Source organism: Oncorhynchus keta, chromosome 18, assembly GCF_023373465.1.
Source record: "Oncorhynchus keta strain PuntledgeMale-10-30-2019 chromosome 18, Oket_V2, whole genome shotgun sequence".
In the NCBI taxonomy this organism is placed as follows: Eukaryota; Metazoa; Chordata; class Actinopteri; order Salmoniformes; family Salmonidae; genus Oncorhynchus; species Oncorhynchus keta.
The window spans coordinates 34,288,242-34,316,011 of record NC_068438.1 but is presented as its reverse complement, the minus strand read 5'-3'; the positions used below and the strand labels follow the sequence as shown (position 1 = coordinate 34,316,011).

Here is a 27,770-nt window from a genome sequence, read left to right as displayed (position 1 = left end):
TGGAAGAACAAGCCAGAAGGTATCTCCAACTGGAACACACACTGACTGCCACTGCTCAGTGACAACAAAAGAGAGATGGATCATGGAGCATTCCTGGAAACGTGGTCATGGCCGTGTAGTCAATCCACTCGTCTCTGGGCTGAATGCTCTCAACACAAACTCACCTACCCACAGTGCAGTTCAGCTAGAGAACTATCAGCTTCATAAATATTATATTACATTACGTAAAAAATAGTTATATTGATGGACCACAATCAATTCATAGAAAGAGTTAAGGGCATAATCATATTAATTCTAACAAAACTTTTATTCTAATAAAACGAAATGGATTTTGCAACATTGATTAAATTAATTAAAATAATTCAAGCAAGATTAAAACTGACTGGCTTTGACTGTAATTGATTCAGGAAACGATATGGATTTGACAAATGTCGCTGTTCGTTAGCAGAAAAATGAAGATACGTAAACTAGATATTACATAATCTTGTTGAGCATTTTATGTGGATAAAATTGGACTTCAAAAGTTCAAAAAGGCTTCAAATTAATGAAATACTTGTAAGTGTGGCATGTCATTGGCATTTCAAGCCTCTTACAGGGACATTCCACTGATCTTACTCAACATTCTTTACCATGAGAATAAGACAGTATATTGTGTCTGAAATCAGCATGTCAAAGACAAATTTTTTAGCAGCTGTAGTTGATATAATAAGCTTAATCCTTATGGTAAAAAAAAACCAGCATGAATATTTAAGCACTTTAAAGGGGTAGTTCATTTCAAAATGTAAGTTTGTCAATGTTGTCAATCTTCCAAAGAGAGTGAATTAACCCCTTTAAGCACATGGCATTTCTCTCCATTAGAGTTCCCAGAATATCTGGCAGGGACTTCGAGACATCTCAATTGCTTCTCCACTGACTTACAGACCTTTACAGCCGGTGGTGTGTGCTAAAATCGCCATGGAGACCGTGGGATGGCAGAGGAGAGAGAGAGACACGCTGGCAACAGAACATGCAGTGAGGTCAGAGTACCTGAGCTGGGCCTCACGCACAAACACGCACATCAAACCAAACCAAACCGTCAGCCCAAACACCATGCACCAATAATGGTACATAACCTACCTGACTGACAGCCACCCCAGCCAATCAGATACATCGCTCCCCCTGACAAACCCTCCACCAGCCCCCGCCTCTGGGCAGTGCCTTACCTGTGATGTCAAACCAGAGGGGGTTGGAGCTCTGTTGCATGGAGACCACACCCACTATCTCGGCCACCTTGTCACTCTCCATGACGGTGAAGTTGTAGTACTGCTCGTTGAAAAGCAGGGGGGCCACTGAGGCCGAGGGCTTACGGATCCACTCGATGTGTAGGCGGGCCGTCGACCACTTCTGGGGGCGGCCATTATCTGTGGCTTTGATCTGGGAATGGGGAGGAAAGAGGACAAGGAGGAGTGAAAGAGGTAAAGGGTTGGAGAAAGAGAGCGTTACAGACAGAAAGAGAGAACAAGGATCAGAGAAATGGAAGGGAGGTGATAGATTTTCACATGAATTATCATTCGTCACAGAGAGGGTGAGAGTGGTGAGAAATATCTAGAATGGCAAGAGGAACGCCAAAGGAGCCACAGACGCATTATAGACAGACTGATATACTGTAGTGTAGCAGAAAACATCATGAAATACATTGAGAGTTCTTAGTTCATATAGCCTACTTCACAAAAAGGAACATTTGAAGTTTTTATTATATTTGTCTAAGTGAAAGATAGAAGAGAACAAGATAAAAGAGAGAAGAGAGAGATGTGGGAGAGAGAAAGAGGGTAGAACAAGACAAAGAGAATGGTAGTTGGTTAGGAAGTTCAAAGGTCACATACAGTGAGGATGTCGTAGCTCCCGGCAGTGAACTGCTTCCGTGACGACACCACCGCCGTCTTGGGGTCGATGAAGAACTTGCCGTCCTCGTTGCCGTCGACGATGCTGTAGGAGAGGTCAGCGTTAACCCCTTCATCCCTGTCGTAGGCAAAGGCCCTGTAGATAGACTCTCCTCTCTTCCTCCTGTCCCTCTCTGGTAACTTGATCTGGTACACCTTCTCTGGGAATGTGGGCTTGTTGTCATTCTCATCAAGCACGTGGACGATCACCCACAATGTGGAGTGTTTGGGGCTGGGACCGCCATCCGACACTGTGACCTGCGAATCCACACACACGCAACCGCAGACAGACACACACACACGCACAGAGACAGGGACAAACATAGACATACATACGCACACACAGATGAACAGACAGAAAACACATACAGACACACACACACACACACACACACAACCATTTACACGTGTAAACACACACAACAGGGAGAAAAAAAACACGACATTTGTTAAGATTTACATCAGTTTCTTCCCCATCTAAATTCATTTTGACAGTCACTCATTCTCTCCTGTATTTGTCTGACAACTGGAACACATTGTCATATTTCCAAAGTGGGGATCGCTTTGCCTTGTATCTTCTTTCCTATGTTCTGACAGCTAATTAATCTGGCTCTGCTCCTACTTCCACCATGACGAAGAGCCTCTTGTAGATAAATGCAAAATGGGAAGGGGCCAGAGGATGAGTTAGCCAATGAGAGATGAAATCCACCGTCCCGTCCATAAAATACATTTATATTCATTTTCGGGGGGAGATAAAGGACGTCGCTAGCAGCCATCAATCCAAGCTACAATTCATTTCCCAAGTACTTATTATTGGGTTCATTTAAAAAGTCCATCTGTCATTTTCTAAATGACACAGCGAGGGGGTGCCGTAGATATATGGATAGAAATGCTAATGAATTACAGACAGAGAGAGAAAGAGACAGAGACAGAGAGACAGAGAGAGATGCACACAGAAAGAAAGAGAGAGAGAGAGGGGGGGTGGAGGGGTAGTAGTGGGAGAGAGAGAGATAGGGAGGGAGAGAGAGAGAGAGAGAGGTGGTGGAGGGGTACTAGTGGGAGAGAGAGAGGGAGGGAGATAGGGAGTGGGGGGATGGTAGGGGAGGGGGGGTAGTAGTGGGAGAGAGAGAGGGAGGGAGATAGGGAGAGGGGGGTGGTGGAGGGGTAGTAGTTGGAGAGAGTGAGGGAGGGAGATAGGGAGAGGGGGGTGGTGGAGGTAGTAGTAGTTAGAGAGGGAGAGGGAGGGGGAGGGGGTGGTGGAGGGGTAGTAGTGGGAGAGAGAGAGGGAAGGGAGATAGGGAGTGGAGGAGGGGGTGGTGGAGGGTAGTAGTAGGAGAGAGAGAGGGGGAGGGAGATAGGGAGAGGGGGGGTGGGGGTGGTGGAGGGGTAGTAGAGAGGGGAGGGAGATAGGGAGAGGGGGTGGGGAGGGAGATGAGAGGAGAGGGGGAGGGAGGGGGAGGGGGTGGTGGATGGGTAGTAGTTAGAGAGAGAGAGAGAGAGAGAGGGGAGGGAGATAGGGAGAGGGGGGAGGAGGGAGGTGGAGGGGTAGTAGTTAGAGGGGGAGAGGGAGAGAGAGAGAGAGAGAGGGGGAGGGAGATAGGGAGAGGGGGAGGATGGAGGTGGAGGGGTAGTAGTTAGAGAGAGAGAGAGAGGGGGAGTGAGATAGGGAGAGGAGGGAGGTGGAGGGTAGTAGTTAGAGAGAGAGAGAGGGGGAGGGGGATAGGGAGAGGGGGGAGGAGGGAGGTGGATGGGTAGTAGTTAGAGAGAGAGAGGGGGAGGGAGATAGGGAGAGGAGGGAGGTGGAGGGTAGTAGTTAGAGAGAGAGAGAGGGGGAGGGAGATAGGGAGAGGGGGAGGAGGGAGGTGGCTCAGAAAGATAACAGGTGTGTGTGAAAGGAACATAAATGACAGCATAAGGGAAGAAGAGAGGAAGAAGAAGAAATGAAGGACTCCAAGCCTGTGGCGGTTGACCTCTCTATGAGTGAATGTAACCTGCTCTGTTCAGCACAGTGAGAGCGAGGTAGAGACAGAGGGAATAAGGTGAACAAGCAACTGGTGGCCAACACCTCACAGGACAACAATGTTCACTAAAGGTCAACATTAACAGCTCTCCATTCATCAGAGAGAGAGAGAGAGAGAGAGGAGAGAGAACCTGAGAGAGAAACAGAATGAAAGAGAGACAGAAGAGCTTGGGGAATACATTAGACAGGTACGCGTGTCCGGCCTGCCAACAACATACAGCATCACAGCACTGCAGCACAAAGACAGCACAGACAAGCTAGCATACACTGAACATACGCTAATGCAGCTAAAACATGCTAATATACTGTTTACACTAAGCTATATCCACTGATTATACACATGCATTATTAAAGAAGACCCTACAGCCATTGAACTATCCGTGTATTGTTAATATGTTAACATGAAACAGACAATTTAAGTGGTTGGGATAAGACTGATGAGGAGAAACGATTGAGAGGAGCGTTTCATGAGGACTGATTGGGCACAGTAGTACTGTAGGTTTGAGTAAAGAGTAGCATGGGTGGGTGGGGAATAAAGAATGCCAGCTGTTGGAAACACCAAAGGCAGACGATGCTTGTCTGTGTGCCACTGAGTATGCACGCAATAATGTGATTATTGTGGATCATCAGATTAATATAATAGAAGAACGATTTCCCTAATAATCCTGTTTACATGGAAACATCTGAAATCAGGCTCCCTGATGGCACTCTGATAAATGCAGAAAATAACCAATCAAAATAAACTTTCTACCACCCTTTTTCTCCTCAATGTCATGACTTCCCTGTTGGGTGAAGATGATAAACACCAGATTGCCCGCTCTCAATCCCAAACATTTTTATGACCGGTCAGAAATAGAGTGTGGAAACGTTGGGTTTGGCAGGATGAGGGGGAAGAAACCTCTTTGTTACAAGAAGATTACTCCCGCCAAAACAATAACATCAAAAGGTTGAATAATGAAACAATATTTCTGTAGTCCAAGTGGTTGGAGTTGTCCGTGGGCACGTAAAGGACCATTTTGTGGGATCAGTTGTGTTTTGGGATCCCATGAAGGACAGTATAACAACACAACTGTTTCACTGAATGTGTACATATCTCAGTGATCAGATTCACATCCAAATGTTGGGGAACTGATATGATTAAATATGAAACTATTTGTCAGAAGATGTAATGTTAGCCTTCTAAATGAGATAATTGTTTTTCATATGAAGTCCTAATCACGCCCACGTGAGCACAGCTATTAAATAGCACTCCTGACAAAATTGAAATTAGACCAGAAGACGTGAGGACGCAGTCCACACTTCATGAATGGTTAAGAAATCTTCAAAACTAATGACTACACATTCACAGTCTGCAGCTGTATATGTAAAATAGTCTAGGAAACTTGACCGAAGATGAGAAAATAACATTTCCCTATCGAACGACCGAATGGTACTCTGAAAGATCCATTCTAAAGACATTTCCCTATTGAACGACCAAATGGTACTCTGAAAGATCCATTCTAAAGACATTTCCCTATCGAACGACCGAATGGTACTCTGAAAGATCCATTCTAAAGACATTTCCCTATTGAACGACCGAATGGTACTCTGAAAGATCCATTCTAAAGACATTTCCCTATCGAACGACCGAATGGTACTCTGAAAGATCCATTCTAAAGACATTTCCCTATCGAACGACCGAATGGTACTCTGAAAGAACCATTCCAAAGAACATTTCCTTATCAAAAGACCATTGGTACGCCTGACATAACCATTGTAACAGCAGACAAGCTGCAACCACGAAAAACATTATGACTTTTGGGGAACACAACCAGAGACTTTCTATCGACGGACTCTCCAGCAGACGGACCAGCGATTTCAACAGAGAGACAACATAAGGCATACAATCATAAATATGTACATTGCATTATTTTCGAATGAGCGGCCATTCTTGTGTAAAGTATTAGCATTTCCATGAGCATAGTTATCAGCTGTGTGTACGATAATAAAGTCCTTTGTCTTTTCTCCCGCTCTTTCTTACATGAACCTCCCTTTTCATTTTGTGTAACAAGTCGTCATATTGGTTTAGTCCACTAGGGACTTTTCATTGCATTATGTAGTACTCAATGTTTAAGCTTTTCTGTTTGTGTGTTTATGTAATTCTGTGTGATTATTTAGTTAGTTGGTAAATAAATAATTAAGACAATTTGTATATAGCTGATTCATCATTTATGCTATGGTTTGTGCAGATATCCAAGGATTTTGTGACATTCAGAATGAAACTGATAGAAGATAACAATTGATTGATGACTGAAATGTAAGAGATATTTATATCTTTAGAGTTCATTTGGAAAACGGTAACTCATTAAACAAACTTTTCCTACTTACTATTTAAATAATAATTATTTGTATGTAACAATTATTGTTACATGAGTAATTTAATCACAATAATAATTCAACATTATTCATTGATTTGATAAAACAATAGTCATCGCATTATTGATAGCCAAGACACGACACCAATTTCGTGGTGTCCAATTGCTAGTTACAGTCTTGTCTCATCGCTGCAACTCCCGTACGGACTCGGGAGAGGCGAACACACCACCCTACTACAAACACCCTACCCTAATACAAATAAAAAACTACAACAAACTCACCACCCTACTAGAAACACACCACCCTACGACAAACACCCTACCCTACTACAAACACCCTACCCTAATACAAACACACTACAACAAACTCACCACCCTACTACAAACACCCTACCCTAATACAAACACACTACAACAAACTCACCACCCTACTAGAAACACCCTACCCTAATACAAACACACTACAACAAACTCACCACCCTACTACAAACACCCTACCCTACTACAAACACACAACAACAAACTCACCATCCTACTACAAACACCCTACCCTAATACAAGCACACTTCAACAAACTCACCACCCTACTGGAAACACCCTACCCTAATACAAACACACTACAACAAACTCACCACCCTACTACAAACACCCAACCCTAATACAAACACACCACCCTAATACAAACTCACCACCCTACTACAAACACCCTACCCTACTACAAACACACCACAACAAACTCACCACCCTACTAGAAACACACCACCCTACTAGAAACACCCTACCCTACTACAAACACCCTACCCTACTACAAACACCCTACCCTACTACAAACACCCTACCCTACTACAAACACACTACAACAAACTCAGCTCCCTACTAGAAACACACCACCCTATTAGAAACACACTACCCTACTACAAACACCCAACCCTACTCGAAACACACTACAACAAACTCAGCACCCTACTAGAAACACCCAACCCTACTACAAACACCCTACCCTACTACAAACACCCTACCCTAATACAAACACCCTACAACAAACTCACCACCCTACTAGAAACTCACCACCCTACTAGAAACACACTACCCTACTAGAAACACCCTACCCTACTACAAACACCCTACAACAAATTCACCACCCTACTAGAAACACACTACAACAAACTCATCACCCTACTAGAAACACTCTACCCTACTACAAACACCCTACAACAAACTCACCACCGTACTAGAAACACACTACACCAAACTCACCACCCTACTACAGGGCTCCGGGCAGCCGAGCGGAAATGGAGGAAAACTCGCCTCCCTGCGGACCTGGCATCCTTTCGCTCCCTCCTCTCTACATTTTCCTCCTCTGTCTCTGCTGCTAAAGCCACTTTCTACCACTCTAAATTCCAAGCATCTGCCTCTAACCCTAGGAAGCTCTTTGCCACCTTCTCCTCCCTCCTGAATCCTCCTCCCCCTCCTCCCCTCTCTGCAGATGACTTCGTCAACCATTTTGAAAAGAAGGTCGACGACATCCGATCCTCGTTGCTAAGTCAAACGACACCGCTGGTTCTGCTCACCCTGTGCTCTGACCTCTTTCTCCCTCTCTCTCCAGATGAAATCTCGCGTCTTGTGACGGCCGGCCGCCCAACAACCTGCCCGCTCGACCCTATCCCCTCCTCTCTTCTCCAGACCATTTCCGGAGACCTTCTCCCTTACCTCACCTCGCTCATCAACTCATCCCTGACCGCTGGCTACGTCCCTTCCGTCTTCAAGAGAGCGAGAGTTGCACCCCTTCTGAAAAAAAAACCTACATTCGATCCCTCCGATGTCAACAACTACAGACCAGTATCCCTTCTTTCTTTTCTCTCCAAAACTCTTGAACGTGCCGTCCTTGGCCAGCTCTCCCGCTATCTCTCTCAGAATGACCTTCTTGATCCAAATCAGTCAGGTTTCAAGACTAGTCATTCAACTGAGACTGCTCTTCTCTGTATCACGGAGGCGCTCCGCACTGCTAAAGCTAACTCTCTCTCCTCTGCTCTCATCCTTCTAGACCTATCAGCTGCCTTCGATATTGTGAACCATCAGATCCTCCTCTCCACCCTCTCCGAGTTGGGCATCTCCGGCGCGGCCCACGCTTGGATTGCGTCCTACCTGACAGGTCGCTCCTACCAGGTGGCGTGGCGAGAATCTGTCTCCTCACCACGCGCTCTCACCACTGGTGTCCCCCAGGGCTCTGTTCTAGGCCCTCTCCTATTCTCGCTATACACCAAGTCACTTGGCTCTGTCATAACCTCACATGGTCTCTCCTATCATTGCTATGCAGACGACACACAATTAATCTTCTCCTTTCCCCCTTCTGATGACCAGGTGGCGAATCGCATCTCTGCATGTCTGGCAGACATATCAGTGTGGATGACGGATCACCACCTCAAGCTGAACCTCGGCAAGACGGAGCTGCTCTTCCTCCCGGGGAAGGACTGCCCGTTCCATGATCTCGCCATCACGGTTGACAACTCCATTGTGTCCTCCTCCCAGAGCGCTAAGAACCTTGGCGTGATCCTGGACAACACCCTGTCGTTCTCAACTAACATCAAGGCGGTGGCCCGTTCCTGTAGGTTCATGCTCTACAACATCCGCAGAGTACGACCCTGCCTCACACAGGAAGCGGCACAGGTCCTAATCCAGGCACTTGTCATCTCCCGTCTGGATTACTGCAACTCGCTGTTGGCTGGGCTACCTGCCTGTGCCATTAAACCCCTACAACTCATCTAGAATGCCGCAGCCCGTCTGGTGTTCAACCTTCCCAAGTTCTCTCACGTCACCCCGCTCCTCCGCTCTCTCCACTGGCTTCCAGTTGAAGCTCGCATCCGCTACAAGACCATGGTGCTTGCCTACGGAGCTGTGAGGGGAACGGCACCTCAGTACCTCCAGGCTCTGATCAGGCCCTACACCCAAACAAGGGCACTGCGTTCATCCACCTCTGGCCTGCTCGCCTCCCTACCACTGAGGAAGTACAGTTCCCGCTCAGCCCAGTCAAAACTGTTCGCTGCTCTGGCTCCCCAATGGTGGAACAAACTCCCTCACGACGCCAGGACAGCGGAGTCAATCACCACCTTCCGGAGACACCTGAAACCCCACCTCTTTAAGGAATACCTAGGATAGGATAAAGTAATCCTTCTCACCCCCCTTAAAAGATTTAGATGCACTATTGTAAAGTGGCTGTTCCACTGGATGTCATAAGGTGAATGCACCAATTTGTAAGTCGCTCTGGATAAGAGCGTCTGCTAAATGACTTAAATGTAAATGTACTAGAAACACCCTACCCTACTAGAAACACCCTACCCTACTAGAAACACCCTACCCTACTACAAACACCCTACCCTACTACAAACACCCTACCCTACTACAAACACCCTACCCTACTAGAATCACACTACAACAAACTCACCACCCTACTAGAAACACACCACCCTACTAGAAACACACTACCCTACTACAAACACCCAACCCTACTCGAAACACACTACAACAAACTCAGCACCCTACTAGAAACACCCAACCCTACTACAAACACCCTACCCTAATACAAACACCCTACAACAAACTCACCACCCTACTAGAAACTCACCACCCTACTAGAAACACACTACCCTACTAGAAACACCCTACCCTACTACAAACACCCTACAACAAACTCACCACCCTACTAGAAACACACTACAACAAACTCATCACCCTACTAGAAACACTCTACCCTACTAGAAACACACTACCCTACTACAAACACCCTACAACAAACTCACCACCCTACTAGAAACACACTACACCAAACTCACCACACTACTAGAAACACACTACCCTACTAGAAACACATTACCCTACTAAAAACACCCTACCCTAATACAAACACACTACAACAAACTCACCACCCTACTAGAAACACCCTACCCTACTATAAACACACTACCCTACTAGAAACACCCTACCCTAATACAAACACACTACAACAAACTCACCACCCTACTAGAAACACACCACCCTACTACAAACACCCTACCCTAATACAAACACACTACAACAAACTCACCACCCTACTAGAAACACCCTACCCTACGACAAACACCCTACCCTACTAGAAACACACTACTACAAACTCACCACCCTACTAGAAATACACCACCCTACTATAAACACACTACCCTACTACAAACACCCGACCCTACTCGAAACACACTACAACAAACTCAGCACCCTACTAGAAACACCCAACCCTACTACAAACACCCTACCCTACTACAAACACCCTACCCTAATACAAACACCCTACAACAAACTCACCACCCTACTAGAAACTCACCACCCTACTAGAAACACACTACCCTACTAGAAACACACTACAACAAACTCACCACCCTACTAGAAACTCACCACCCTACTAGAAACACCCTACCCTACTACAAACACACTACAACAAACTCACCACCCTACTAGAAACTCACCACCCTACTAGAAACACCCTACCCTACTAGAAACACCCTACCCTACTACAAACACCCTACCCTACTACAAACACCCTACCCTACTACAAACACACTACAACAAACTCAGCACCCTACTAGAAACACACCACCCTACTAGAAACACACTACCCTACTACAAACACCCAACCCTACTCGAAACACACTACAACAAACTCAGCACCCTACTAGAAACACCCAACCCTACTACAAACACCCTACCCTACTACAAACACCCTACCCTAATACAAACACCCTACAACAAACTCACCACCCTACTAGAAACTCACCACCCTACTAGAAACTCACCACCCTACTAGAAACACACTACCCTACTAGAAACACCCTACCCTACTACAAACACCCTACAACAAATTCACCACCCTACTAGAAACACACTACAACAAACTCATCACCCTACTAGAAACACTCTACCCTACTACAAACACCCTACAACAAACTCACCACCGTACTAGAAACACACTACACCAAACTCACCACCCTACTAGAAACACCCTACCCTACTAGAAACACCCTACCCTACTAGAAACACCCTACCCTACTACAAAAACCCTACCCTACTACAAACACCCTACCCTACTACAAACACCCTACCCTACTAGAATCACACTACAACAAACTCACCACACTACTAGAAACACACCACCCTACTAGAAACACACTACCCTACTACAAACACCCAACCCTACTCGAAACACACTACAACAAACTCAGCACCCTACTAGAAACACCCAACCCTACTACAAACACCCTACCCTAATACAAACACCCTACAACAAACTCACCACCCTACTAGAAACTCACCACCCTACTAGAAACACACTACCCTACTAGAAACACCCTACCCTACTACAAACACCCTACAACAAACTCACCACCCTACTAGAAACACACTACAACAAACTCATCACCCTACTAGAAACACTCTACCCTACTAGAAACACACTACCCTACTACAAACACCCTACAACAAACTCACCACCCTACTAGAAACACACTACACCAAACTCACCACACTACTAGAAACACACTACCCTACTACAAACACACCACAACAAACTCACCACCCTACTAGAAACACACCACCCTACTAGAAACACCCTACCCTAATACAAACACACCACCCTAATACAAACTCACCACCCTACTACAAACACCCTACCCTACTACAAACACACCACAACAAACTCACCACCCTACTAGAAACACACCACCCTACTAGAAACACCCTACCCTACTACAAACACCCTACCCTACTACAAACACCCTACCCTACTACAAACACCCTACCCTACTACAAACACACTACAACAAACTCAGCTCCCTACTAGAAACACACCACCCTATTAGAAACACACTACCCTACTACAAACACCCAACCCTACTCGAAACACACTACAACAAACTCACCACCCTACTAGAAACACCCTACCCTAATACAAACACACTACAACAAACACACCACCCTACTAGAAACACCCTACCCTACTATAAACACACTACCCTACTAGAAACACCCTACCCTAATACAAACACACTACAACAAACTCACCACCCTACTAGAAACACACCACCCTACTACAAACACCCTACGCTAATACAAACACACTACAACAAACTCACCACCCTACTAGAAACACACTACCCTACTACAAACACCCTACCCTAATACAAACACACTACAACAAACTCACCACCCTACTAGAAACACCCTACCCTAATACAAACACACTACAACAAACCCACCACCCTACTGGAAACACACCAACCTACTACAAACACCCTACCCGACTACAAACACACTACAACAAACTCACCACCCTACTAGAAACACACCACCATACTAGAAACACCCTACCCTAATACAAACACACTACAACAAACTCACCACCCTACTACAAACACCCTACCCTACTAGAAACACACTACAACAAACTCACCACCCTACTAGAAACACCATGCCCTACTTCAAACACCCGACCCTACTACAAACACCCTACCCTAATACAAACACCCTACAACAAACTCACCACCCTACTAGAAACTCACCAAATCAAATCAAATCAAATCAAATTTATTTATATAGCCCTTCGTACATCAGCTGATATCTCAAAGTGCTGTACAGAAACCCAGCCTAAAACCCCAAACAGCAAACAATGCAGGTGTAAAAGCACGGTGGCTAGGAAAAACTCCCTAGAAAGGCCAAAACCTAGGAAGAAACCTAGAGAGGAACCGGGCTATGTGGGGTGGCCAGTCCTCTTCTGGCTGTGCCGGGTAGAGATTATAACAGAACATGACCAAGATGTTCAAATGTTCATAAATGACCAGCATGGTCGAATAATAATAAGGCAGAACAGTTGAAACTGGAGCAGCAGCACAGTCAGGTGGACTGGGGACAGCAAGGAGCCTTCATGTCAGGTAGTCCTGGGGCACGGTCCTAGGGCTCAGGTCAGTTGAAACTGGAGCAGGAGCATGGCCAGGTGGACTGGGGACAGCAAGGAGTCCTCATGTCAGGTAGTCCTGGGACCACCCTACTAGAAACACACTACCCTACTAGAAACACCCTAACCTACTACAAACACACTACAACAAACTCACCACCCAACTGGAAACACACTTCAACAAACTCATCACCCTACTAGAAACAATCTACCCTACTAGAAACACAATACCCTACTACAAACACCCTACAACAAACTCACCACCCTACTAGAAACGCACTACACCAAACTCACCACCCTACTAGAAACACACTACCCTACTAGAAACACATTACCCTACTAAAAACACTCTACCCTACTAGAAACACAATACCCTACTACAAACACCCTACAACAAACTCACCACCCTACTAGAAACACACTACACCAAACTCACCACCCTCCTAGAAACACACTACCCTACTAGAAACACATTACCCTACTAAAAACACCCTACCCTAATACAAACACACGACAACAAACTCACCACCCTACTAGAAACAGCACCTGTTTCTAGTAGGGTGGTGAGTTTGTTGTAGTGTGTTTGTAGTCGGGTAGGGTGTTTGTAGTAGGTTGGTGTGTTTACAGTAGGGTGGTGGGTTTGTTGTAGTGTGTTTGTATTAGGGTAGGGTGTTTCTAGTAGGGTAGGGTGTTTCTAGTAGGGTGGTGAGTTTGTTGTAGTGTGTTTGTATTAGGGTAGGGTGTTTCTAGTAGGGTAGTGTGTTTCTAGTAGGGTGGTGAGTTTGTTGTAGTGTGTTTGTATTAGGGTAGGGTGTGTTTAGGGTGTGTTTATTATAATTAAGTCTATGATTTGAGATTTGATAGAGCAGTCTGACTGAGCGGTGGTAGGCAGCAGCAGGCTCGTATTCTGTGTGTTTATTATAATGAAGTCTATGATTTGAGATTTGATAGAGCAGTCTGACTGAGCGGTGGTAGGAAGCAGCAGGCTCGTATTCTGTTTTTATTGTATTATAATGAAGTCTATGATTTGAGATTTGATAGAGCAGTCTGACTGAGCGGTGGTAGGCAGCAGCAGGCTCGTATTCTGTGTGTTTATTATAATGAAGTCTATGATTTGAGATTTGATAGAGCAGTCTGACTGAGCGGTGGTCGGCAGCAGCAGGCTCGTAATCTGTGTGTTTATTATAATGAAGTCTATGATTTGAGATGTGATAGAGCAGTCTGACTGAGCGGTGGTAGGCAGCAGCAGGCTAGTATTCTGTGTTTATTATCATGAAGTCTATGATTTGAGATTTGATAGAGCAGTCTGACTGAGCGGTGGTCGGCAGCAGCAGGCTCGTATTCTGTGTGTTTATTATAATTAAGTCTATGATTTGAGATTTGATAGAGCAATCTGACTGAGCGGTGGTAGGCAGCAGCAGGCTCGTAATCTGTGTGTTTATTATAATGAAGTCTATGATTTGAGATGTGATAGAGCAGTCTGACTGAGCGGTGGTAGGCAGCAGCAGGCTCGTATTCTGTGTGTTTATTATAATGAAGTCTATGATTTGAGATTTGATAGAGCAGTCTGACTGAGCGGTGGTAGGCAGCAGCAGGCTCGTATTTCTGTGTTTATTGTATTATAATGAAGTCTATGATTTGAGATTTGATAGAGCAGTCTGACTGAGCGGTGGTAGGCAGCAGCAGGCTCGTGTTCTGTGTTTATTGTATTATAATGAAGTCTATGATTTGAGATTTGATAGAGCAGTCTGACTGAGCGGTGGTAGGCAGCAGCAGGCTCGTATTCTGTGTTTATTGTATTATAATGAAGTCTATGATTTGAGATTTGATAGAGCAGTCTGACTGAGCGGTGGTAGGCAGCAGCAGGCTCGTATTCTGTGTGTTTATTATAATTAAGTCTATGATTTGAGATTTGATAGAGCAGTCTGACTGAGCGGTGGTAGGCAGCAGCAGGCTCGTATTCTGTGTTTATTGTATTATAATGAAGTCTATGATTTGAGATTTGATAGAGCAGTCTGACTGAGCGGTGGTAGGCAGCAGCAGGCTCGTATTCTGTGTGTTTATTATAATGAAGTCTATGATTTGAGATGTGATAGAGCAGTCTCACTGAGCGGTGGTAGGCAGCAGCAGGCTCGTATTCTGTGTGTTTATTATAATTAAGTCTATGATTTGAGATTTGATAGAGCAGTCTGACTGAGCGGTGGTAGGCAGCAGCAGGCTCGTATTCTGTGTTTATTGTATTATAATGAAGTCTATGATTTGAGATTTGATAGAGCAGTCTCACTGAGCGGTGGTAGGCAGCAGCAGGCTCGTATTCTGTGTTTATTGTATTATAATTAAGTCTATGATTTGAGATTTGATAGAGCAATCTGACTGAGCGGTGGTAGGCAGCAGCAGGCTCGTATTCTGTGTGTTTATTATAATTAAGTCTATGATTTGAGATTTGATAGAGCAGTCTGACTGAGCGGTGGTAGGAAGCAGCAGGCTCGTATTCTGTGTTTATGGTATTATAATGAAGTCTATGATTTGAGATTTGATAGAGCAGTCTGACTGAGCGGTGGTAGGCAGCAGCAGGCTCGTATTCTGTGTTTATTATATTATAATTAAGTCTATGATTTGAGATTTGATAGAGCAGTCTGACTGAGCGGTGGTAGGCAGCAGCAGGCTCGTATTCTGTGTGTTTATTATAATTAAGTCTATGATTTGAGATTTGATAGAGCAGTCTGACTGAGCGGTGGTAGGCAGCAGCAGGCCCATATTCTGTGTGTTTATTATAATTAAGTCTATGATTTGAGATGTGATAGAGCAGTCTGACTGAGCGGTGGTAGGCAGCAGCAGGCTCGTATTCTGTGTGTTTATTATAATTAAGTATATGATTTGAGATTTGATAGAGCAGTCTGACTGAGCGGTGGTAGGCAGCAGCAGGCTCGTATTCTGTGTTTATTGTATTATAATGAAGTCTATGATTTGAGATTTGATAGAGCAGTCTGACTGAGCGGTGGTAGGCAGCAGCAGGCTCGTATTCTGTGTGTTTATTATAATTAAGTCTATGATTTGAGATTTGATAGAGCAGACTGACTGAGCGGTGGTAGGCAGCAGCAGGCTCGTATTCTGTGTGTTTATTATAATTAAGTCTATGATTTGAGATTTGATAGAGCAGACTGACTGAGCGGTGGTAGGCAGCAGCAGGCTCGTATTCTGTGTTTATTGTATTATAATGAAGTCTATGATTTGAGATTTGATAGAGCAATCTGACTGAGCGGTGGTAGGCAGCAGCAGGCTCGTATTCTGTGTTTATTGTATTATAATTAAGTCTATGATTTGAGATTTGATAGAGCAGTCTGACTGAGCGGTGGTAGGCAGCAGCAGGCTCGTATTCTGTGTGTTTATTATAATGAAGTCTATGATTTGAGATTTGATAGAGCAGTCTGACTGAGCGGTGGTAGGCAGCAGGCTCGTATTCTGTGTTTATTGTATTATAATGAAGTCTATGATTTGAGATTTGATAGAGCAGTCTCACTGAGCGGTGGTAGGCAGCAGCAGGCTAGTATTCTGTGTGTTTATTATAATGAAGTCTATGATTTGAGATTTGATAGAGCAGTCTGACTGAGCGGTGGTAGGCAGAAGCAGGCTCATATTCTGTGTTTATTGTATTATAATGAAGTCTATGATTTGAGATTTGATAGAGCAGTCTGACTGAGCGGTGGTAGGCAGCAGCAGGCTCGTATTCTGTGTTTATTGTATTATAATGAAGTCTATGATTTGAGATTTGATAGAGCAGTCTGACTGAGCGGTGGTAGGCAGCAGCAGGCTCGTATTCTGTGTGTTTATTATAATGAAGTCTATGATTTGAGATGTGATAGAGCAGTCTCACTGAGCGGTGGTAGGCAGCAGCAGGCTCGTATTCTGTGTGTTTATTATAATTAAGTCTATGATTTGAGATTTGATAGAGCAGTCTGACTGAGCGGTGGTAGGCAGCAGCAGGCTCGTATTCTGTGTTTATTGTATTATAATGAAGTCTATGATTTGAGATTTGATAGAGCAGTCTCACTGAGCGGTGGTAGGCAGCAGCAGGCTCGTATTCTGTGTTTATTGTATTATAATTAAGTCTATGATTTGAGATTTGATAGAGCAATCTGACTGAGCGGTGGTAGGCAGCAGCAGGCTCGTATTCTGTGTGTTTATTATAATTAAGTCTATGATTTGAGATTTGATAGAGCAGTCTGACTGAGCGGTGGTAGGAAGCAGCAGGCTCGTATTCTGTGTTTATGGTATTATAATGAAGTCTATGATTTGAGATTTGATAGAGCAGTCTGACTGAGCGGTGGTAGGCAGCAGCAGGCTCGTATTCTGTGTTTATTATATTATAATTAAGTCTATGATTTGAGATTTGATAGAGCAGTCTGACTGAGCGGTGGTAGGCAGCAGCAGGCTCGTATTCTGTGTGTTTATTATAATTAAGTCTATGATTTGAGATTTGATAGAGCAGTCTGACTGAGCGGTGGTAGGCAGCAGCAGGCCCATATTCTGTGTGTTTATTATAATTAAGTCTATGATTTGAGATGTGATAGAGCAGTCTGACTGAGCGGTGGTAGGCAGCAGCAGGCTCGTATTCTGTGTATTTATTATAATTAAGTATATGATTTGAGATTTGATAGAGCAGTCTGACTGAGCGGTGGTAGGCAGCAGCAGGCTCGTATTCTGTGTTTATTGTATTATAATGAAGTCTATGATTTGAGATTTGATAGAGCAGTCTGACTGAGCGGTGGTAGGCAGCAGCAGGCTCGTATTCTGTGTGTTTATTATAATTAAGTCTATGATTTGAGATTTGATAGAGCAGACTGACTGAGCGGTGGTAGGCAGCAGCAGGCTCGTATTCTGTGTGTTTATTATAATTAAGTCTATGATTTGAGATTTGATAGAGCAGACTGACTGAGCGGTGGTAGGCAGCAGCAGGCTCGTATTCTGTGTTTATTGTATTATAATGAAGTCTATGATTTGAGATTTGATAGAGCAATCTGACTGAGCGGTGGTAGGCAGCAGCAGGCTCGTATTCTGTGTTTATTGTATTATAATTAAGTCTATGATTTGAGATTTGATAGAGCAGTCTGACTGAGCGGTGGTAGGCAGCAGCAGGCTCGTATTCTGTGTGTTTATTATAATGAAGTCTATGATTTGAGATTTGATAGAGCAGTCTGACTGAGCGGTGGTAGGCAGCAGGCTCGTATTCTGTGTTTATTGTATTATAATGAAGTCTATGATTTGAGATTTGATAGAGCAGTCTCACTGAGCGGTGGTAGGCAGCAGCAGGCTAGTATTCTGTGTGTTTATTATAATGAAGTCTATGATTTGAGATTTGATAGAGCAGTCTGACTGAGCGGTGGTAGGCAGAAGCAGGCTCATATTCTGTGTTTATTGTATTATAATGAAGTCTATGATTTGAGATTTGATAGAGCAGTCTGACTGAGCGGTGGTAGGCAGCAGCAGGCTCGTATTCTGTGTGTTTATTATAATGAAGTCTATGATTTGAGATTTGATAGAGCAGTCTGACTGAGCGGTGGTATGCAGCAGCAGGCTCGTATTCTGTGTGTTTATTATAATTAAGTCTATGATTCGAGATTTGATAGAGCAGTCTGACTGAGCGGTGGTAGGCAGCAGCAGGCTCGAAAGCATTCATTCAAATTTTACTGCGTTTGCCAGCAGCTCTTAGCAATGCTTGATTCACAGCACTGTTTATGACTTCTGTCGTAGCAGAATCAGAATTAGTTAGGTAACATTGATAAATAAAATATATTTGTCATTAGGATGTTTTCTTTTGGTTAATACTGTTGGCAGTTGCAGTTATCCCTTCTTAGCTCGAGCTTAGTCACTTGGGGCCCAGAGAGGGGAGAGGTCAGGATTGTCTTCATATGTGAGGATATCTGTTAAACCATGTGAAGGGCTCCACAATGTCTGTACACCAGTCACTCCCTACTTTTCCCATTGGGGGGAGGAGTATGGCAGTGTCCGGAACCATTGTATGTCCCCTCTGAGGTTGCCCTTATCTTGACCTAGTATATGACCTAAGAGGCTCACTGTCTTTTCCGATCTTGTCCGTGTATTTGAGATGGGAGTATCTAGAATTGACAATTGATATATGCCGTTGGATGAGGTAATGGTTTGGTAATATGAAGTACCAAGAATGAGAAGTAGAACCTCGTCTAAAGAGACCAAACTGAACAATAATTTATAGCTAATGCTGTCTGGCTATGGGATATTCCTCTCTCAAGTAAAAGGCCCTTTGTAATGTTCCTAAAATCTGTTATTCGTCATGTTAGTTGAGAGGGGTGTGTCTTGGCTATAAATGATACTAAGAATTGTTTTGTAAGGACTCTCAGAGAATTCATTTATAGACACTGAATTCAGTGAGATCATAGAGTCACAGGGCTATGGTGAAGCTAAAATATAATTAAAGATGGACTTTATAATATAACTCTGACTCGTGTGTGGTTTGCTCTCTCAATGTTTAGTAATACAGGAAATTACCATGACACTTCAAGCCTATCATCTCCTGAGATTAGGCAGGCAATACTAAAGTGCCTATTAGAACATCAAAGGTACAGTCAAAGGTATATGAAATACAAATGGAATAAAGATAAATAGTCAACGCGTTATAATTACTATAATAACTACAACCTAAAACTTCTTAACTGGGAATATTGAAGAACTGGGAATATTGAACCACCAGCTTTTATATGTTCTGAGCAAGGACCTTAAACATGAGCTTTTTTACATGGCACATATTGTACTTTTACTTTCTTCTCCAACACTGTGTTTTTGCATTATTTAAACCAAATTGAGCATGTTTCATGACTTATTTTTGACTAAATAGATTGTATTTATATATTATATTAAGTTAAAATAAGTGTTCATTCAGTATTGTTGTAATTGTCATTGTAATAGTCCGGGGGCCATTTGATTAATTGATCAGCAGTCTTATATTTTGGGGGTAGAAGCTGTTGATGAGCCTTTTGGTCCTAGACTTGGTGCTCCGGTACTGCTTGCTGTGTGGTAGCAGAGAAAACAGTCTATGATTTGGGTGACTGGAGTCTCTGACAATTTTATGGTCTTTCCTCTGACACCGCCTATTATATATATGTCCTGGATTGCAGGAAGCTTGGCCCCAGGGATGTACTGGGCCATACGCACTACTCCCTATAGCGCCTTGCGGTCAGATGCTGAGCAGTTGACATACCAGGCGGTGATGCAACCGGTCAGGATGCTGTCGATGGTGCAGCTGTAGAACTTTTTGAGGATCTGGGGACCATTGCCAGATCTTTTTAGTCTCCTGAGGGGGAAAAGGTTTTGATGTGCCCTCTTCATGACTCTCTTGGTGTGTTTGGACCATGATAGATTGTTGGTGATGTGGACACCAAGGAACTTGAAACTCTCGACCCGCTCCACTACAGCCCCGTCGATGTTAATGGGGGCTTGTTTGGCCCACCTTTTCCTGTAGTCCACGATCAGCTCTTTTGTCTTGCTCAAATTGAGGGAAAGGTTGTCATCCTGGCACCACACTGCCGGGTCTCTGACCTCTTCCCTATAGGCTGTCTCATCGTTGTCGGTGATCAGGCCTACCACTGTTGTGTCGTCAGCTAACTTAATGGTGGTGTTGGAGTCATGTTTGGCCACGCCAAACAGGGAGTATAGGACGGGACTAAGCACACACCCCTGAGGGGCCCCAGTGATGAGGATCAGCGTGGCAGACGTGTTGTTGTCTACCCTTAACACCTGGGGGTGGCCCATCGGAAGTCCAGGATCCAGTTGCAGAGGGCAGTGTTTAGTCCCAGGATCCTTAGCTTAGTGATGAGCTTCGTGGGCACTATGGTGTTGAACGCTGAGCTGTAGTCAATGAACAGCAATCTCACATAGATGTTCCTATACTCCAGGTGGGAAAGGGCAGTGTGGAGTGCGATTGAGATTGCGTCATCTGTGGATCTGTTGGGGCAGTATGCGAATTGGAGTGGGTCTTGGGTATCTGGGAGGATGCTGTTGATGTGATGATCAGCCTTTCAAAGCACTTCATGGCTACCAATGTGAGTGCTACAGGGCGGTAATCATTTAGGCAGGTTACCTTCCCTTCCTTGGGCACAGGGACTATGATGGTCTGCTTGATTTTTATTTTATCTATTTCACCTTTATTTAACCAGGTAGGCTAGTTGAGAACAAGTTCTCATTTGCAACTGCGACCTGGCCAAGATAAAGCATAGCAGTATGAACAGACAACACAGAGTTACACATGGAGTAAACAAAATACAAGTCAATAACACAGTAGAAAAAAAGGGGGAGTCTATATACAATGTGTGCAAAAGGCATGAGGAGGTAGGCGAATAATTACAATTTTGCAGATTAGCACTGGAGTGATAAATGATCAGATGGTCATGTACAGGTAGAGATATTGGTGTGCAAAAGAGCAGAAAAGTAAATAAATAAAAACAGTATGGGAATGAGGTAGGTGAAAATGGGTGGGCTATTTGATACATGTAGGTATTACAGATTCAGTCAGGGGTAGGTTGAAAATGTATGTAAAGACACTTGCCAGTTGGTCCGCACATGCTTTGAGTACACGTCCTGGTAATCCATGGCATTGTGAATCTTTGCATGTCTAAAGGTCTTGCTCACATCGGCTACCGAGAGTGTTATCACAGTCATGCAGAACAGCTGGTTCTCTCATGCATCAGCTTCAGTATGGATTCAGTATGGATTGCCTCGAAACGAGCATAAAATGCATTTAGCTGGTAGGCTTGCGTTACTGGGCAGCTCGCGTCTGTGTTTCTCTTTGTAGTCCGTAATAGTTTTCAAGCCTTGCCACATCCGACGAACATCGGAGCCGGTGGAGTAGGATTCAGTCTTAATCCTGTATTCGCGCTTTGCTTGTTTGATGGTTCGTCTGAGGGCATAGTGGGATTTCTTATAGTGGTATGGATTAGTGTCCTGCTCCTTGAAAGTGGCAGCTTGATGCGGATGTTGCCTGTATTCCATGGCTTCTGGCTGCGATATGTACATACAGTCACTGATGATGCACTCCCCAATTTCGAAATTGCACCCTGTGCATTCTACTACTACAACTTTCAAGAGTAGGTTCCAGACTGAGTTCCGCCCTGCCAAACAGTTTGGGAACCACAGATTTAGTAGATGCTCTTGTCCAGATCGAATTACAGTGGGTGCATTCATCTTAAGATACCTAGGTGAGACGACTACATATCACAGTCAAAACAGTATACAATCCATATACAATCCATTCCAACTAAACAATGGAAAATATGATATGTAGTGTTTTGAAGAAAAAACAACAACGTTTTAATACCTAGCTAAAATATATGAATAAAAAATCTGAGAAAAGGAATATTTTACACACCCATGAATGTAACCATAAGCAATAATTTACTAAAAAACACAAATGTGGGCCTCCTGAGTGGTGCAGCGGTCTAAGGTACTGCATCGCCGTGCTTGAGGCATCACTAAATACCCGAGTTCGATCCCAGACTGTGTCGTGACCGGGTTCGGGGAGGGTTTAGCCGGGGGGGCTTTACTTGGTTCATTGCGCTCTAGCGACTCCTTGTGGCGGGCCAGGTGCCTGCAGGCTGACCTCAGTTGAACTGTGTTTCATCTGACACATTGGTGGAACCAGCGGGCGAGTGTTTGGCGGGTCATGCTCAACCCTCGCCTCGCCCGAGCCCGTTGGGGAGTTGCAGCGATGAGACAAGATTGAAATTGGTGATAAAAAAGTGCAAAAAATAAAAAAGATTGATGCTTAAAGAGTTTTGGAAATAAACTCTTCACCTGTTCTTTCCACAAAAAGTTAAGCATAGAAGATCAAACAAAAGTCTAGGAGAAGGAATAATATATTTATGGTCAAATCTGTTTTATCACCTATTGAAGAACCAAAAGCAGGTTCTTTGTACAGGCCTAACTGCAACATTGTAAGCTAACACATTCCATGCTAACAGGCTACGTGCTAACTTTGATCTATAAACCCCTGCTAAATCTGACCGGATGTACAGTACAAATCACATCAATATAAAGCTCTGCACCAAACCTATGAAACAAATGTGAGCCATTAATATTTAGGTTAAACTCTGTAGATATCGATAAGACTTCACAGCATGGGACAACAAAATCATAGTCATTCTCCATCTGTTTATTCCTCATTGATCTGGCGTGGCATCTGTGTAAATGAATATGGATTTCTATGACCGGTCTAAATCACACCACTGTTTACTGTTTGGAGGGTTGGCATGGAGAGGAAATAAGACTTAACATGTCCGCACTGCCGCACCATTTTAAGTCTGTCGCTAAACTATATGTGGAATGGAGTGAGGGAATGGCTAGCACACCAACGGACAGACAGACAGCCAAGCATAGGACAGAGAGGTAGGAAGATAGGAATGGCTAGCAGACCAACGGACAGACAGACAGCCAAGCATAGGACAGAGAGGTAGGAAGATAGGAATGGCTAGCAGACCAACGGACAGACAAACAGCCAAGCATAGGACAGAGAGGTAGGAAGATAGGAATGGCTAGCAGACCAACGGACAGACAGACAACCAAGCATAGGACAGAGAGGTAGGAAGATAGGAATGGCTAGCACACCAACGGACAGACAAACAGCCAAGCATAGGACAGAGAGGTAGGAAGATAGGAATGGCTAGCAGACCAACGGACAGACAGACAACCAAGCATAGGACAGAGAGGTAGGAAGATAGGAATGGCTGGCAGACCAACGGACAGACAGACAGCCAAGCATAGGACAGAGAGGTAGGAAGATAGGAATGGCTAGCAGACCAACGGACAGACAGACAGCCAAGCATAGGACAGAGAGGTAGGAAGATAGGAATGGCTAGCAGACAGACAGACAGCCAAGCATAGGACAGAGAGGTAGGAAGATAGGAATGGCTGGCAGACCAACGGACAGACAGACAGCCAAGCATAGGACAGAGAGGTAGGAAGATAGGAATGGCTGGCAGACAGACAGACAGACAGACAGCCAAGCATAGGACAGAGAGGTAGGAAGATAGGAATGGCTGGCAGACAGACGGACAGACAGACAGCCAAGCATAGGACAGAGAGGTAGGAAGATAGGAATGGCTGGCAGACAGACAGACAGCCAAGCATAGGACAGAGAGGTAGGAAGATAGGAATGGCTGGCAGACAGACAGACAGCCAAGCATAGGACAGAGAGGTAGGAAGATAGGAATGGCTAGCAGACCAACGGACAGACAAACAGCCAAGCATAGGACAGAGAGGTAGGAAGATAGGAATGGCTAGCAGACCAACGGACAGACAGACAGCCAAGCATAGGACAGAGAGGTAGGAAGATAGGAATGGCTAGCAGACCAACGGACAGACAGACAGCCAAGCATAGGACAGAGAGGTAGGAAGATAGGAATGGCTAGCAGACCAACGGACAGACAGACAGCCAAGCATAGGACAGAGAGGTAGGAAGATAGGAATGGCTAGCAGACCAACGGACAGACAGACAGCCAAGCATAGGACAGAGAGGTAGGAAGATAGGAATGGCTGGCAGACAGACGGACAGATAGGCAGAGGACAGAGAGGTAGGAAGATAGGAATGGCTGGCAGACAGACGGACAGATAGGCAGAGGACAGAGAGGTAGGGAGATAGGAATGGCTGGCATACAGACGGACAGATAGGCAGAGGACCGAGAGGTAGGGAGATAGGAATGGCTGGCAGACAGACGGACAGATAGGCAGAGGACAGAGAGGTAGGAAGATAGGAATGGCTGGCAGACAGACGGACAGATAGGCAGAGGACAGAGAGGTAGGAAGATAGGAATGGCTGGCAGACAGACGGACAGATAGGCAGAGGACAGAGAGATAGGGAGATAGGAATGGCTGGCAGACAGACGGACAGATAGGCAGAGGACAGAGAGGTAGGGAGATGGCCGAAGATGTTGGCTTTCTCTCACAGCACAGCGTTATTAGACGTTATAAGGAGGTGGGAGAAGAGATGTTACCGAGCATCAACTAACATAAAACATAAAGGCTTCATTACGTTGAGGATTTAATGGATGTAATGTGTCCATTGATCTGTTTCCTCATCACATATTTCTCCCCGTAACAGACCATATCTGAAGTATACTGCAGTGTGGCAAAAATAACCAACTTGCTTCAAAACATACACCAGCATTTCACTGAGAAACAATCAATACAGCAAGAGCAGAATATCTTTTAAAAAGAGTTTGTCACCAGACACACACACACACACACACACACACACACACACACACACACACACACACACACACACACACACACACACACACACACACACACACACACACACACACACACACACACACACACACACACACACACACACACACAGGCTCATGATTCAGGACTCTGGCAGCAGCAACACCATTTACTTCCAATCTGCCACCCTTAGTCAAGATACGGCACTCCAATCAGCTCATAATGGAACCCAACACACAAATTCCATTTCCTGCTCCACTCCTCGTACTGACTCAATTACACTAGACCTGCCTCTCTAATGCACACTCTACTGAGACCAGGAAGTCAGAGAGGGAGGTATGAAGAGAGAGGGATAGAGAGAGATCAACAGGGAGTGAGAGAAAAAGACAGACAGAGAGAGAGAGAGACGGGGAGAGAAAGAGAATATGAGAGAGAAAGATAGAGTGTGATAGAGAGACAGAGAGAGTGGAGGAAGAGAAAGAGAGCAGAGTGGATTGGGACAGGAGGCTTCTCTCTCTGTCAGTGTTCTAAAGGTTTGGCTCCAGTCCGCCGCAATTGGAGAGAGATACTGAGAGGTGTACTGTATTTTCATTGAACATCTGACAGCGCATTCACGTCAGACAGCCAAACACATGCATAGAAACGTGTCGGACACACACACACACACACACACACACACACACACACACACACACACACACACACACACACACACACACACACACACACACACACACACACACACACACACACACACACACACACAGACATAGACATAGACATAGATACACACACACACATAGATACACACACACACACACACACACACACACACACACACACACACACACACACACACACACACACACACACACACACACACACACACACACACACACACACACACACACACACACACACACACACACACACACACACACAGTGTCTCTTACCTCTAAAACATGCTCAGCCTGTTGCTCCCTGTCCAGTTTCCTGGACGTGGTAGTGATGACACCTGTGAACACAGAGACGAACACATCAGAGAAGAACTAACAAACACTTACTGGAACATCAAATATATTTATGAACCCCTTTTACATCAGCATATGTCAAAGTGCTACACAGAAACCCAGCCTAAAACCCAAAAGCAATGTAGATTTAGAAGCACAGTGGCTAGGAAAAACTCCCTAGAAAGGCAAAAACCTAGGAAGAAACCTAGAGAGAAGCCAGGCTCTGAGGAGTGGCCAGTCCTATTTCTAGCTGTGCCGGGTGGAGATTATAAGAGTACATGGCCATTAAGGCCATATTGTTCTTCAAGATGTTCAAACGTTCATAGATGAACAGCAGGGTCAGATAAAAATCCCAGTGGTTGTAGATGGTGCAACAGGTCAGCACCTCAGGAGTACATTTTCTTAACTGTAGCTACACTACCGTTTAAAAGTTTGGGATCACTTAGAAATGTCCTTGTTTTTGAAAGAAAAGCAATTTTTTGTCCATTATTAATAACATAAAATCAATCCGAAATATTGTTAATACATTGTTAATGTTGTAAATGATGAAATTGCCAAGAAACTGAAGGTTTCATACAACGCTGTGTACAACGCTCACAGAACAGCGCAACCTGGCCCTAACCAGAATAGAAATAGGAGTGGGAGGCCCCGGTGCACAACTAAGCAAGAAGACAAGTACATTAGAGTCTCAACGTCAACAGTAAAGAGGCGACTCCGGGATGCTGGTCTCCTAGGCAGAGTTGCAAAGAAAAAGACATATCTCAGACTGGCCAATAAAAAGAAAAGATTACGATGGGCAAAAAAAACACAGACACTAGACAGAAGAACTCTGCCTAGATGGCCAGCATCTCGGAGTCACCTCTTCACTGTTGATGTTGAGACTAGTGTTTTGGGAGTACTATTTAATGAAGCTGCTAGTTGAGGACTTGTGAGGCATCTGGTTCTCAAAATAGACACACTAGTGTACTTGTCCTCTTGCTCAGTTGTGTACCTCCCGCTCCTCATTTCTATTCTGGGTAGAGTCAGTTTGCGCTGTTCTGTGAAGGGAATAGTACACTGTGTTGTACGAGATCTAGAGTCAGTTTTATTGCTTCTTTAATCAGAACAACAGGTTACAGTTGTGCTAAAATAATTGCAAAAGGGTTTTCTAATGATCAAATAGCCTTTTAAAATGATAAACTTGGATTAGCTAACACAACGTGCCATTGGAACACAGGAGTGATGGTTGCTGATAATGGG

The 27,770-nt window shown here is 44.6% G+C and overlaps 1 protein-coding gene across 1 annotated transcript in view; it reads right to left on the bottom strand.

The window, feature by feature from the left end:
* Nucleotides 1-27,770, bottom strand: part of fat3a (FAT atypical cadherin 3a) — a 411,491-nt gene that overhangs the window by 109,190 nt on the left and 274,531 nt on the right. The window contains 3 exon segments of the mRNA XM_052467975.1: nt 1,203-1,413; nt 1,863-2,177; nt 26,475-26,536. Of these exon segments, the coding sequence (XP_052323935.1) occupies nt 1,203-1,413; nt 1,863-2,177; nt 26,475-26,536 (588 nt within the window).